Source organism: Terrapene carolina, unplaced genomic scaffold (genome assembly GCF_002925995.2).
Source record: "Terrapene carolina triunguis isolate 2854851 unplaced genomic scaffold, T_m_triunguis-2.0 Scaffold210, whole genome shotgun sequence".
In the NCBI taxonomy this organism is placed as follows: Eukaryota; Metazoa; Chordata; order Testudines; family Emydidae; genus Terrapene; species Terrapene triunguis.
In genome coordinates this window covers 39,608,534-39,621,705 of record NW_020664561.1, presented here as the reverse complement: position 1 = coordinate 39,621,705, position 13,172 = coordinate 39,608,534, and the positions used below count along the sequence as shown (strand labels likewise).

Sequence of the window (13,172 nt, the reverse complement as noted above, 5' to 3'; positions counted from 1 at the left end):
ACCACAGAATTAAATGAGCCTAACTCATGTGCTTTAAGTTAAGCATGTGCTAAGGTGTCTACGGAATCAAGGCCTAACAAACTAGACATGGGAAAGAGGGAAACGGATACACAGAGGGCTTTCAAATTTTGAAAAACAGGGAAAAGGCTGTGACGCATGACCAGAAAGGGTTAAGTATCCTATAGGATGAATGACTCAAATTCAACCCTTAAAAACATATGGGGAGATAATGTTTGTGTTTTTGTGTATTTACATATATATTGGTAGTGGTCAACAATGTAATCAAACAGTCCCTGTCTATGCTGTATTCTGTTAATTCAGAGATCAAAAGAACATCTTAACATTTAAATGAACTATAAACATGGGATATTGCTGTATTCATTTCTCTTTTAAATGTATATCAAATAATCTGTGAATGGTGGAAAAACAGGCAATTGGCTTATGTTGATCAGTGTGAATAATTACCGGCGATGCTTAGGAAATGAGTGTCTATTGTTCATCAAGTGACTCTGAGCTGTCAAAGAAAGCCTGAAACTGTATAAAAAATGGCTTGGATCCTGACATCTCAGATCTGCTTGAGGCTTCATGCAGGGGAAGCTGAAGCCACAAGGACTGAGATCCCAGTTCTGATTGGACTGCCCTGAATACAAACATTGGACTATAATCTATGAACTATTTTGAAAAGAACTCTTTGCATCTACAAAGCTCACCATCTCTGCTATGAATCTGAACCTCAAGAATTGAACTCATGTCTGTATGTATACTGATCTTTTAACCTACACTCACTCTCTTTTCTTTTTAAATAAATTTTAGTTTAGTTAATAAGAACTGGCGATAAGTGTGTATTTGGGTAAGATCTGGAATATTCATTAACCTGGGAGGTAATATGTCCGATCCTTTGGGATTGGTAGAACTTTCCTATATGATGAATAAGATTTTCACTAATCCTCATCATATCTGACTTGGGTGTCTAGGTGGAGGCCTGAGGCTGGGTTACTTTAAGGGAACTGTGTTGCTGACTTCTGGGTAAGCAGTAAGGTATTACAGAAGGCTTTGTGCTGGCTTGGTAAATCTAAGTATTGGAATGTCCACCAGCTTTGGGGATTGTCTGCTTCATTCTTTGCAGTTCATCCTAACTGAGTGACCTCAGCTGGCTCCCCTGGGATTCTGGTCACAAAGGCTTATTTCTAATGTTTCAGTTGTGCTAAAATGAAGTATCCCTTGCAACAACAGAAGGTAAAACAAGTTCAGGTAGAGATATGATTTTTAAATTGGAGGTATTCCTTTAACCATCGTCACTCTGAGCTTTGTGTACCAATTTAAGATGTTATAAGGTTTCAATACTCATATTTTGTTGCTGATGTGAAGGAGTTAACATAAACACAACAGTTTAACTGTACCATATTTATTAAGTCCTAACAAACTGAATTTAATTTAATTCTTCCAATAGAGTTTTACTTTTTAATTTTTGTTTCTTAAATCTGAACTCAAATACAGAATTTAAAATTTAACTACAGGTGAACCATTAAGTGTTGTTATTTTATGTCTGTCTTTGGTTCATAACTGTTGCCAGAGTCTTACTTTATCATAGAACACTAAAATCCAGCCACTCATATAGACATCAGCCATTCTGAGACAAACAATAATGGGAAAACAAAAATTGCAATTTACATAGCACTAGACTTAAAAGGTAATTAAACCCAACAATACAGATGACATAAGCAAACTTCAACAACAAAAAACGTGGCTAACATTTCTCTGTAATTATGAAGCAGTTACCTTTTCTCCACGCTTTGCTTGTCCTGGGGAGAATCCTGGATTTCCTTTAGGGCCCTATTGCAGAGAAATGAAATCAGTGTGGTACAGGGACAGAAGATTTAATTATATAGCTAGCCACAAATATTTTCACTGTTGAAGAAACTGATTGTGTGTGTGCAGGATCTAATGCTGTACAAAGTATATTTCTTATTCCAGGAATGTTTCCTTATGTCAACTTTCCTATTAAAATATGCATGTCACACTACATGGCATAATACAATAATCTGAATGCATATGTGGCGATGAGTTTGAATTTCCCTGCATTTCTTCATAATGTACCTGAGGATTATTTATTAAAAAGGCAGAGTTTAATTGCAAATGCAGTAAGAGGTACAGACAAATCAGTGTGCCTGCATTCTCAGTTATAACTGAATACTTTATTTGTACTTTGCTGATTTATGCAAGCCTGATGTATCAAACCATATCAAACATGAACACCAAGATAGTTGTGATGTCATTTCTATTTCTGATCAGTTCTTTGTTCCTATCTTTTAATCTAGTGTCCTTGAAAGCTGCTGTTGAGATGTACTCAGTTGGTTGCAATTTTTCATTCACTGCATATTCCCCCCCAAAACAAAACTTGTCATAAAACTGACTAGAATTACCCCACGATGTAACATGGAAATAATTTCCCGTTAAGGCTAGTGTTAAGTTGTTCATTTGTTGCTTCAAAAATGCAAGGTTTGGAGTTACATTCCTTACAATGTAGATACTTTTAAAGGGGAAATGTGATGTTCAGATGGCAGGCAGAGACATTTTATTGGGGAAATAAATTGCATAAATATACATTTGGCCTTTCACATATTCTGGCAATAGGAAAATATTGTCTCGCATAAGGAAAGCATATGGCTATGTTTCATATGCCATATTTCATAGCTTGTGTTCCCACATAATTAAGTTCTGCAGCGTGCTACACTTTACTTTCCCCTCTCTTTCAAGTGTCACTACCTGTTTTTATTGCCATGAGAGTCTGAGAAGCCTGCGTGCTTGTCACAACTTTTTGAAGTCAATTGCTTTTGGTTCCCAGGTAATAAATTAACCCTCAGAAGTAGTAAACTGCCTGCATTAGAAGTGACTGAAGCATTCCCATTGACCAGGCTTACAATAGACAGCACACTAGCTTAACAGTTTTCTAGCCTGAGTTTAAAAGAAGAACGTTATTGTCAATTGAAAATAATCCACCAGTCCTTCATGGTTCCATGTTTTCTCTAAATCAAGTGTAGGCAACCTATGGCATGTGTGCCAAAGGCAGCACACGAGCTGATTTTCAGTGGCACTCACACTGCCCGGGTCCTGGCCACCGGTCCGGGGGGCTCTGCATTTTAATTTAATTTTAAATGAAGCTTCTTAAACATTTTAAAAACCTTATTTACTTTACATACAACAATAGTTTAGTTATATATTATAGATTTATAGAAAGAGACCTTCTAAAAATGTTAAAATGTATTACTGGCACGCAAAACCTTAAATTAGAGTGAATAAATGAAGACTCGGCACACCACTTCTGAAAGGTTGCCGACTCCTGCTCTAAATGTTATCAGAAATAGTAGCCTCTGCCATCTTTTTTTCACACATCCAATACTTCCTAAAAATAGCACAGAGCCCTGGAGGATGGAGAAAGTAAGAGAGAGAAATCCAACAGTCCTAGGTTCAATTTTTTACTGGGCAGGTTATGAGTCATTCCTGACTAGAAGTCATAGAATCGTAGGGTTAGATGGGATCCCTGGCCAAGATATATGATTTGTAGTGTCTAAACCAACCAAGGCAGATGGCTATCCAGACTCCTTTTAAAAACCTCCAGTGAAGGAGCTTCCACAACCTCCTGAGGCATCTGTTCCATTGTCCTACTGTTCTTATACTTAGGAAGCTTTTCCTGAGATTTAATCTAAATCTGCTATGCTGTAGTTCGAAGCCATCGCCTCTTGTCTTGCCTGCTATGGCAAGAGAGAACAACTTTTCTCCATCTTTTTTTATGCTGCCTTTCAAGTATTTGAAGACTGCTATCATGTCCTCCTTTAATCTCTTTTCCAAACTAAACATACCCAGTTCCTTCATTCTTTGCTCATATGGCTTGCATTCCATCCTATTGATGATCTTTGTCGCTCACCTCTGGATCCTTTCCAGTTTCTTTACATCGGTGACCAAAATTGGACACAGTCCTCCTGCTGAGGCCTAACCAGTAGTAAGTAGAGTGGTACTATCACCACCCATGACTTGCATGCCACAGTTAATGCAACCTAAAATTGCATTTGCTTTTTTTGCAACAGCATCACATTGCTGAGTCATGTTGAGGCTGTGATCCACCACAACTCCCAAATCCTTCTCAGCAGTTCTGCTGCCAAGCCAGTTATCCCCCATTCTGTGTTTGTGCATTTGGTTTTTCTTCCTTAAGTGTAGCACCTTACATTTGTCTTTGTTGAATTTCATTTTGTTGTCAGTAGCCCAGTTCTCCAATTTATCAAGATCTCTTTGAATTTTAGCTCTATCCTCCAAAGTGTTGGCAACCCTGCCTAACTTTGTATCATCTGCAGATTTGATTAGTATGCTCTCTATTCCTACATCCCAGTCATTAACAAAGATGTTAAATAACAATGGACCCAGAACACATCCCTGTGAAACCCCACTTAAGACCTCCCTCCAATTTGACATCATTCCATTAATAGTTACTCTTTGTTTGCAGTTGTTTAACCAATTATGTATCCATTTAATGGTAGTTCTGTCGAGCCTGCATTTCTCGAGCTTACTTATCAGAATGTCTTGTGGGACTGTGTCAAAAGCCTTGCTGAAGTCCAGGTATATTATATCCACCACTTTCCTGCTATCAACCAAACCAGTTACCCTGTCAAAGAAGGAAATCAATCTGGTTTGGCATGATTTGTTCTTAATAAATCCATGCTGCTTTTAGTGATTATCCCTTCATCCTCCAGGTATTCGCAAATTGAACATTTCATACATTGCTCTAATAGCTTCCCAGGTATCAAGGTCAGGCTGACTGGTCTATAGTTCCCCGGCTTCCCCCCCCCCCTTTTTATAGATGGGCACTACATTAGTCCTTCTGCAGACTTCCAGGATCTGTCCTGTCATTCAGGAGTTTGCACATATTATTGCCAGTGGCTCCGAGATTTCTTCAGCTAATTCCTTCAGTACCCTGAGGTAAATAGTATCAGGCCCTGCTGACTTGAATGACATAACCAAGTCATGCCCTCTACATGCAGAAATGGTTTCCACAAGGGAAAGGGAGTTCTTCCAGATGGATCTCTCCTTTTCCACAGCCTTCCACATCTCTTTCACCAAGACAACAACTTATGTTCACTGACTCTTTGGCCAGTTAACCTTGAATGTGGCCTCACTTAACGTTCGATTCTTCTCAACTCAACCTGATTTAGTCAGATGTCGTTTAACTGGAGCTCTTCAGCTGAATCACAAAGACATCCCTTGCACTGAAACAGTTGGGCCCCTACGTATCTGAGCTTCCTTTTATCTAACACTCATTTCTTATGAAAACCCAGTTGTGTCCTATAATGTGAGTCACTTTCCCATCAACTCCCCCAACCATTTGAAAAATCTCTTTATATGAATGTTTTTGATGTCCCCAAAACATTTTGGGGAAACACAGCAGCATTGCTGGCCACTGTCATATATTATCAATTGGACAACGAGCAATGTCTCTGACACACTTAAGACCCAATTTTCCAGAGGTCCTGAATGACCGGAAGCTCTGATTGACTTCTCCTGGAGTTGCAGATTTCATAGAAGCCTCAGTAACAGCGGTCCCTGGGAGAAGTACTGACAGATCTCCTGGCTAGCCCAGCCCTGACCACTATTTTAGTTTGTGCAATCTAGCTTCAGTCCTCCAACACAGCAGGGATTCTGAGTGGCTGGCACTGCAGTGCTCTCTGCTACTGGCAGACTCACTAATGCTGGGGACCCACAACCTCCAGCAGGTGGATCAAGAACCACTATTGGCTAGTCATTCCTATTACAGGTAACCTCTCTACATAATTATCTTAGTTTATTGCTTCACTTGTATCAAACCTGGGCATTTGGAAAGTTTAAATATTTAGACTGAGACCATACTTGTACTTTCTTTATCTTATCATTAAAAACAATTATTTTAAGCTAAAATACAGCACAAGTAATCTCCACTGGTTTTAGTTATACTAAATGCTGTACACAGTACATATGGTTACATTCTATTGACCTCATCATATCAAAACTGTATAGACCAGACGTAACCTTTGGCCTTGAAGCTGAAAACCATATAATAATGGATTGCTCCATACTCAGATTAGTTCAGCCTCGCCAAGAATTTCTCTCCTATAGCCAAGGAAATTATTTTTTATGGTTAAAGCTAGTCCAGATCAGAGTTGGATTAAAGATGGCACATGCCCTTTATTTATAAGTAACTAAAATCAGTATGGACAGCTGTTCAGGCATTCTCAGCAGAGAATTCTGTATGTATGTGTGTGTGTGTATATATACACATATATATATATATATGTGTGTGTGTGTGGCCTACACTCATGCCCATCTGTTAGGTTGGCATTGTGCCATTTACAAATTGGGCAGACCCTTATGTCAGACAAAAGTCCCAATCAAGATGAGGTTTATATTAACAACTGCAAATTACATCTCTTCTTCAAGAAGCCCTTGCTCTGTAGCACTGGCATCACATGACTCTCTACACTTCTTTGCATCTACTAACACAAAACTGCCCAAAATAAATACTTCTCTGATGGAGAAAACCAGCCAAGCCACTGTTCAGCTATCGGGTTCTGGAAAAATGAATTTATAGCTGATAATTGCAAAAAGTGCCCAGGCTGAGTGTATGTACGAGAGAGAGAGAGAATCCTAATTCTAAAACAATTAGGCTTCCAAGGGTATGTCTACACTACGAGAGTAGTTCGATTTTAGTTAAATCGAATATGTGCAATTGATATTAGAAAGTCGAACGTGTGTGTCCACACTAAGGACAGTAATTCGACTTTGTCAGTCCACACTACCAGGGAAAGCGTCAACATTGGAAGCAGTGCACTGTGGGCAGCTATCCCACAGTTCCCGCAGTCCCCGCTGCCCATTGGAATTCTGGGTCGAGCCCGCAATGCCTTCTGGGGGAAAAAAATGTCTCGAGGGTGCTTTTGGGTAACTGTCGTCATCCAATCGTCACTCCCGCCCTCCCTCCCTCCTTGAAAGCGCCGGCGGGAAATCAGTTCGCGCACTTTTCTGGTCAGTGACAGCGCGGACGCCACAGCACCGCGAGCATGGATCCCGCTGCGACCATCGTGGAGATGCGTACAGTGATCCTCGGGGACCCATCCTACCCGCTAATGCCCTGGCTCATGAAGCCCTATACTGGCGCCCTGGACAGTGAAAAAGAACTCTTCAACTACCGGCTGAGCAAGTGCAGAATGGTGGTGGAGTGTGCTTTTGTCCGTCTCAAGGGGAGATGGAGAAGCTTACTGACTCGCTGTGATCTCAGCGAAACCAATATCCCCATCGTTATAGCAGCTTGCTGCGTGCTCCACAATCTCTGTGAGAGCAAGGGGGAGACCTTTATGGCGGGGTGGGAGGTTGAGGCAAATAGCCTGGCTGCTGATTACGCCCAGCCAGACAGCCGGGTGATTAGAAGATCCCAGGGGGACGCGCTGTGCATCCGGGAGGCTTTGAAAGCCAGTTTCAAGACTGAGCAGGGTACCCAGTGACTTTTAAGTTTGTGGACACAGAGGCTGAACTTGCCCCCGTTTCTTTACCCAGTTACCCCCTTCACCCCCTTCCCAAAAAATAAAATCTGTTGTGTTTTGCTAATGAACACCGTTGTCTTCATTACTGTTTTCGCGGGAATGTTTTAAACCTGGGTTTAGTGTTGTGATGCTAATGATGCTTCTAAACTGCCCTCCCCCACCACAAAGTCACAGAGCAACCCCGCCCCCCCCCCCCACAGAACATGAAAGCCACCTCCCAGACTGACCAGGGTAACTAGTCACTGCACTGTGTATGTGCCCTGCTGCTGGGCCTGCCCTCTGCTAAAGGTGACTGTCCTGTCTAATTACCAAGCCCCTTCCCCCCACTTCAGACAGACTCTCCTCCAAAAGAAGAGGATGGAAACAGTAATGAACAGAAACGTATTTTTTATTAACAACCACACATGGAACGGGGGGGTGAAACTTGGACGGGGTCTTGTGTGAGGCGGGTAGGAAAGGACTTTTCAGATTTTGGGGAATGAGAGCCTTCTAGTGCTATAGCTGTCCGCTGGGGTGGAGTGAAAGTTTTCACGGCCCCTGCCGCCCCTCCGTGTTTGGACTTTGGGTGAGGGGGGTATGGGACTTGGTGGCGGGGCAGGGCGGTTAGAGAGAGACTGCAGCGGGGCTCTCTCCTCCTGCCTCCGGTCCTGCAGAACATCCACAAGGCGCCGGAGCGTGTCCGTTTGCTCCCTCATTAGTCCAAGCAGCGTTTGAGTCGCCTGCTGGTCCTCCTGTCGCCACCTCTCCTCCCGTTCCATGTTTGCCCGGTGCATTTGGGACAAGTTCTCCCTCCACTGTGTCTGCTGGTCTGCCTGGGCTCGGGAACATCCCATTAGTTCAGCAAACATGTCTTCCCGTGTCCTCTTCTTCCTCCTCCTAATGTGCGCTAGCCTCTGGGCAGATGTGGCTGTGGGAATTGGAAAAAGGGAGTGAATTCCTGAGACAGATCAATGTATCTGTGAACAGAGAACATAGTCTTTCTCTGTGAACAAGACCATGCAGAGCACCTATCACACGCGCACTGAGGACAAGGTCGAATTTTCGGCCCTCGCCTACAGTGCCTGCGGTCTTGCTGTGGCGAGCTGAGGAGCGGGGCAGGACACCGGACTTTGTCTAGCTGGCAAACATGGTAAGCCGTAGACTTGTGGCTGCTTAAAACTTTAAGAGTGGCACTGGCCTCCTTTCACATAGAAAGCAATGCGAGTCTCTGCTGGCAGCAATCCTGCAAGCATGAACTCTGCCCCTGTCCCAGCCCCTCGCGGCTGTAAACCGCGTGGCTGTAAACCGGTGGTTGCAGTTCTGTAAAGGAACGGGCAAGCAGTCCCAATACTAACTTTCCCCTACCTAATTCAAAGCAGGGCGTCATGCCAGACATCACCCTCCTGAGGGTCTCGGAGAGCCAGAAGGAGAGGATGCTTCGGGACAGCCTGCAGAAACCGGGGCCATTTGCTGCTATGCTGTGCAAGGCCATGATCCCCGAATACCTGCTGGTGTTGTGGCAGGGAAACGTTTCTTACCACGGGGGGCCTAATAAGCTCTCCCTGCCAAAGAACCTGATAATTAGGCTGGAAAGACACCTGCAGGAGGCCTATGAGGAGTTCTCCCCGGGGGATCTCGCCTCTATCCCCGGACACATCGACCAGCTTTTGGGTTAGGTGCCCTTGGAGGGACAAAAGAGTGGAGCGTCTTGGGCAGTATAATCATGAAGCGGACATTGTGAAATTTTTTTAAAATAGTTCGGACTATATATTCAAGCGCCCAAAGACAGACTAATCATGATACCCTTTCTTAAGATTCCCGTTTTGTTGCACTTTACTCTTTACATGTTTTGAAGCACTTTACCCATTGTTAATATTTTAAATGTTCCTGTTCTGTTATAAATAAATGTTTACATGTTTGAAAGCACTTTAGCTATTGTTAATATTTAAAATATGCAAGTTCTGTTATAAATAAATGTTAAGATATTTAAAACACTTACTGTTTGATCCTTCCCCTGAATCTGTGTCTGGGGTAACGGCGGGGGACGGTTGGTAGGGGATCTCTGTGAGGGTGATGAAGAGCTCCTGGCTGTCGGGGAAATCGGGGGTGCCAGCGCTGTCGACTGCATCATCCTCCTCATCTCCTTCTTCATCTTCCCCGTCCGCTAACATGTCCGAAGAGGAACCGGCTGTGGACAATATCCCATCCTCAGAGTCCACGGTCACTGGTGGGGTAGTGGTGGCGGCCGCACCTAGGATGGAATGCAGTGCCTCGTAGAAACGGGATGTGTGGGGCTGGGATCCAGCGCGTCCGTTTGCCTCTTTGGTCTTCTGGTAGCCTTGTCTCAGCTCCTTGATTTTCACGCGGCACTGCGTTGCATCCCGGCTGTATCCTCTCTCTGCCATGGCTTTAGAGATCTTCTCGTAGATCTTTGCATTCCGTCTTTTGGAGCGCAGCTCGGCAAGCACGGACTCATCTCCCCACACAGCGATGAGATCCAAGACTTCCCGATCAGTCCATGCTGGGGCCCTCTTTCTAGTCTGGGATTGCACGGCCATCTCTGCTGGAGAGCTCTGCATCGTTGCCACTGCTGCTGAGCTCGCCACGCAGGAAATGAGATTCAAACTGCCCAGACAGGAAAAGGAATTCAAATTTTCCCGGGGTGTGGCTGGTCAGAGCATCCGAGCTCGGACTGCTGTCCAGAGCGTCAACAGAGTGTTGCACTGTGGGATAGCTCCCGGAGCTATTAGCGTCGATTTCCATCCACACCTAGCCTAATTCGACATGGCCATGTCGAATTTAGCGCTACTCCCCTCGTTGGGGAGGATTACAGAAATCGATTTAAAGAGAGCTCTATGTCGAACTAAATGGCCTCGTGGTGTGGACGGGTGCAGGGTTAAGTCGATGTAACAGCGCTAAAGTCGACATAAACGCCTAGTGTAGACCAGGCCCAAGTGTTAACACTGCCATGCACTTATAGCTCCAAGAGAACAGGATTTAAGCCTCAGGGTGGGTTGTGACTTACACTGGCCTGTAACAGCCACAAAAAGCAGAAAACACAGCCTGGAACTGTTGTGGCACAGGGATATCCTGCCCATGCCCACTCTCCCCTGCTACGTTAGCAGGAAGGAGGGAGTATGGCATAAAAGTCCCACATACCAGTGAAGACCCCCCCTTGCTGTGTGGCGCTCCTCCCTCGATTGTTTAGACTGGGCTTACAGCCAAAGTCCACCCAGGGTGAGACAGAAACCAGCTGCACTGCACCTGAGGATCTGGCCTATTTTCTCTTTAAAATCTTTTTCAAGTATTGCTATGTTATGACTGCTCAGAGAATGCTTGAGTTGTGTTTATAAGCATGTCAAGTCTTCCAGACTGAAGATGAGACAGACTCTATACACAGTACTTACCTTCCAAGGGTTATTGCAGAATAGTGCTTTAACTGTAATAAAGATTAACATCTCTCTAATGACAGCAAAGCTTGCGTGGCACAACAGAAAGGCCATATTGCAAGCAAAGACAAAAACTTGCCAGTGTCAAACAGAAGATAGATATGCCTGCGGTAAACACAGTTCTTCTAAAAATAATTCATAAGACAATGATTTTGCAATTAGTCTTGTGTTGGTAGCTCTCAGGAATTCCTCTTGTCAGACAAATCACATACCCCTTCTATTTCATTATTTTCTTTCTACTAACCCATAAAAAAGAAAGTTGTGAAGCCAAGAAAATTACCAAATAGAAGTTTGCTCTTCTAATTTTTAACAGCTTTAAGACAGAAGAAATCAGTACACTAGTTAACCATATAAATAAAGGTAGGCTCTAAGGAGCCATGATACCAGGTGGGAAGGGGGATCCATCCAAGATGTTTCCTGCCTCTGTGTGGAAGGGGGAGACCATTCCTCAATATATCCCACAGATGTATAGGGTTCAGAGGGACTGCAGCCTCCTAAACCTTCCCACCACGTAAACCTCACAGAGTACAAACCCTCCCTTAAACCCATCTGGGCAGGTTTCTTCACAGGACAAGGTGATCTGGTCCTAAGGCATTAGAAATCATAGTCCTGAGTCTGTGCTGCCCTGCACTTTGTGTAATTATTTATTCTCATGCAAAGTGGGTATAAAATGCTTCAAATCAGAGTCCTCCACTCACTTTATGCCCCTTTTGCACAGGTTTAACTGACTACACAAGGTGCAATGCAGTGGTGAATCCAATGATTCACTGCATTTTACCTTTGCATCATCATCACAGAATCTATTACAGCTAAATGAATTCATTGTCCATGCAACGAACTTTATGAAAACAAAAAGAACAACATATAATTACTGCCTTGCATGATAGCTAAGCCTCTGTACAATCATCACTTGTATACATATTTCTATTTCCTTCCTCAGTAAACTGGCTCAACTTCTCCTATCCATTTAATTCCATACTTGACTGTAGCCATTAAAGTATAGAAAGGATTGATGTGTTATGTCAATAAACAGTGGTATATGGAGTGGCATGTGGGTGAACAATGTCAATACTCTACACAAAAGAGTCTGGCCTAAAGATAGAAATGACATGACAGATACCAGCAGCATGTTTAAGTTCCTGTCAAATGCAGCCACAGACTGGATCTTGAAATTAAACTGTAGTCTCAGACAAAGCTCTTTACTTAGGGTGAAGGATGACTATAGATTTTCTGGCATATAGCCAGATTATATGCAACGAGACAACTATTTTTTAAAAAATCCACTGTTTGGCACTGCCAACTTTTCAAAATCAAAATGAAAAGGATTCAGGGCATTCAAAAGGAGTTGGGCGCTACTACATCTCTACCTCGATATAACGCGACCCGATATAACACGAATTTGGATATAATGCGGTAAAGCAGTACTCCAGGGGGCCGGGGCTGCGCACTCCGGCGGATCAAAGCAAGTTCAATATAACGCGGTTTCATCTATAACGCGGTAAGATTTTTTGGCTCCCGAGGACAGCGTTATATCGAGGTAGAGGTGTAATTTCTCCCCAGCCAGAACTGGGGACATGTGATTTTTTTAAAAACTACCAGTAAATTATCCATGGCTTTTTTTTATATAAATATTCTCATTCCTTTAAGATCTTTCAAGGTTTTTTTCCCTCTCTTTTCAATACATTAAACTTTCTGATTTTGGCCCCAATTCTGCACTTTGTTGCATGTGGGAAGACTGCTCCCCTCCCTGCAGAGATCCATTCCCTCAGCATGGCTGTGCATGGGTGCAGCAGTCTGACAGTGCACAATGAATTGCAGGACTGGGGGACCAGCCTTTCTCCTTTACTTATGTTTACCATCATTGATTTCTCTTTCCCATCAAATCTCTTCACACCATTATCTTTCCACCCTCCTTTTCTAGCCCCAAATCCTTCATATTTGCTTCTTGTGGCATGGAGACCCAAGTGCAAGTTCTGTTCACTCTCTGCCTTTTCAAATCAGTGGAAAGACTCCCCTTGACTTCAATAGGCACTAATCAGGTGATAAGTTTGGGTGATGGAGTGAATAGGAACAAGTGTAAGTTGATAACTATTATTTGAAATGATACTTGTTGGGCCTGATCCTCCTCTTGCTGACACTGTTGACGTCACCAGGCATCACCATCACGCCAGGTGACTCAGGAGGG

At 43.4% G+C, this 13,172-nt stretch overlaps 1 protein-coding gene across 1 annotated transcript in view; it reads right to left on the bottom strand.

Moving 5' to 3' along the window:
* LOC113407190 (collagen alpha-1(XXIV) chain-like) overlaps positions 1 to 13,172 on the bottom strand; it is a 238,741-nt gene that overhangs the window by 183,819 nt on the left and 41,750 nt on the right. The window contains exon 6 of the mRNA XM_026655329.1: positions 1,780 to 1,833. Coding sequence (XP_026511114.1) covers positions 1,780 to 1,833 — 54 coding nt within the window. The remainder of the gene's footprint in view (positions 1 to 1,779; positions 1,834 to 13,172) is intronic.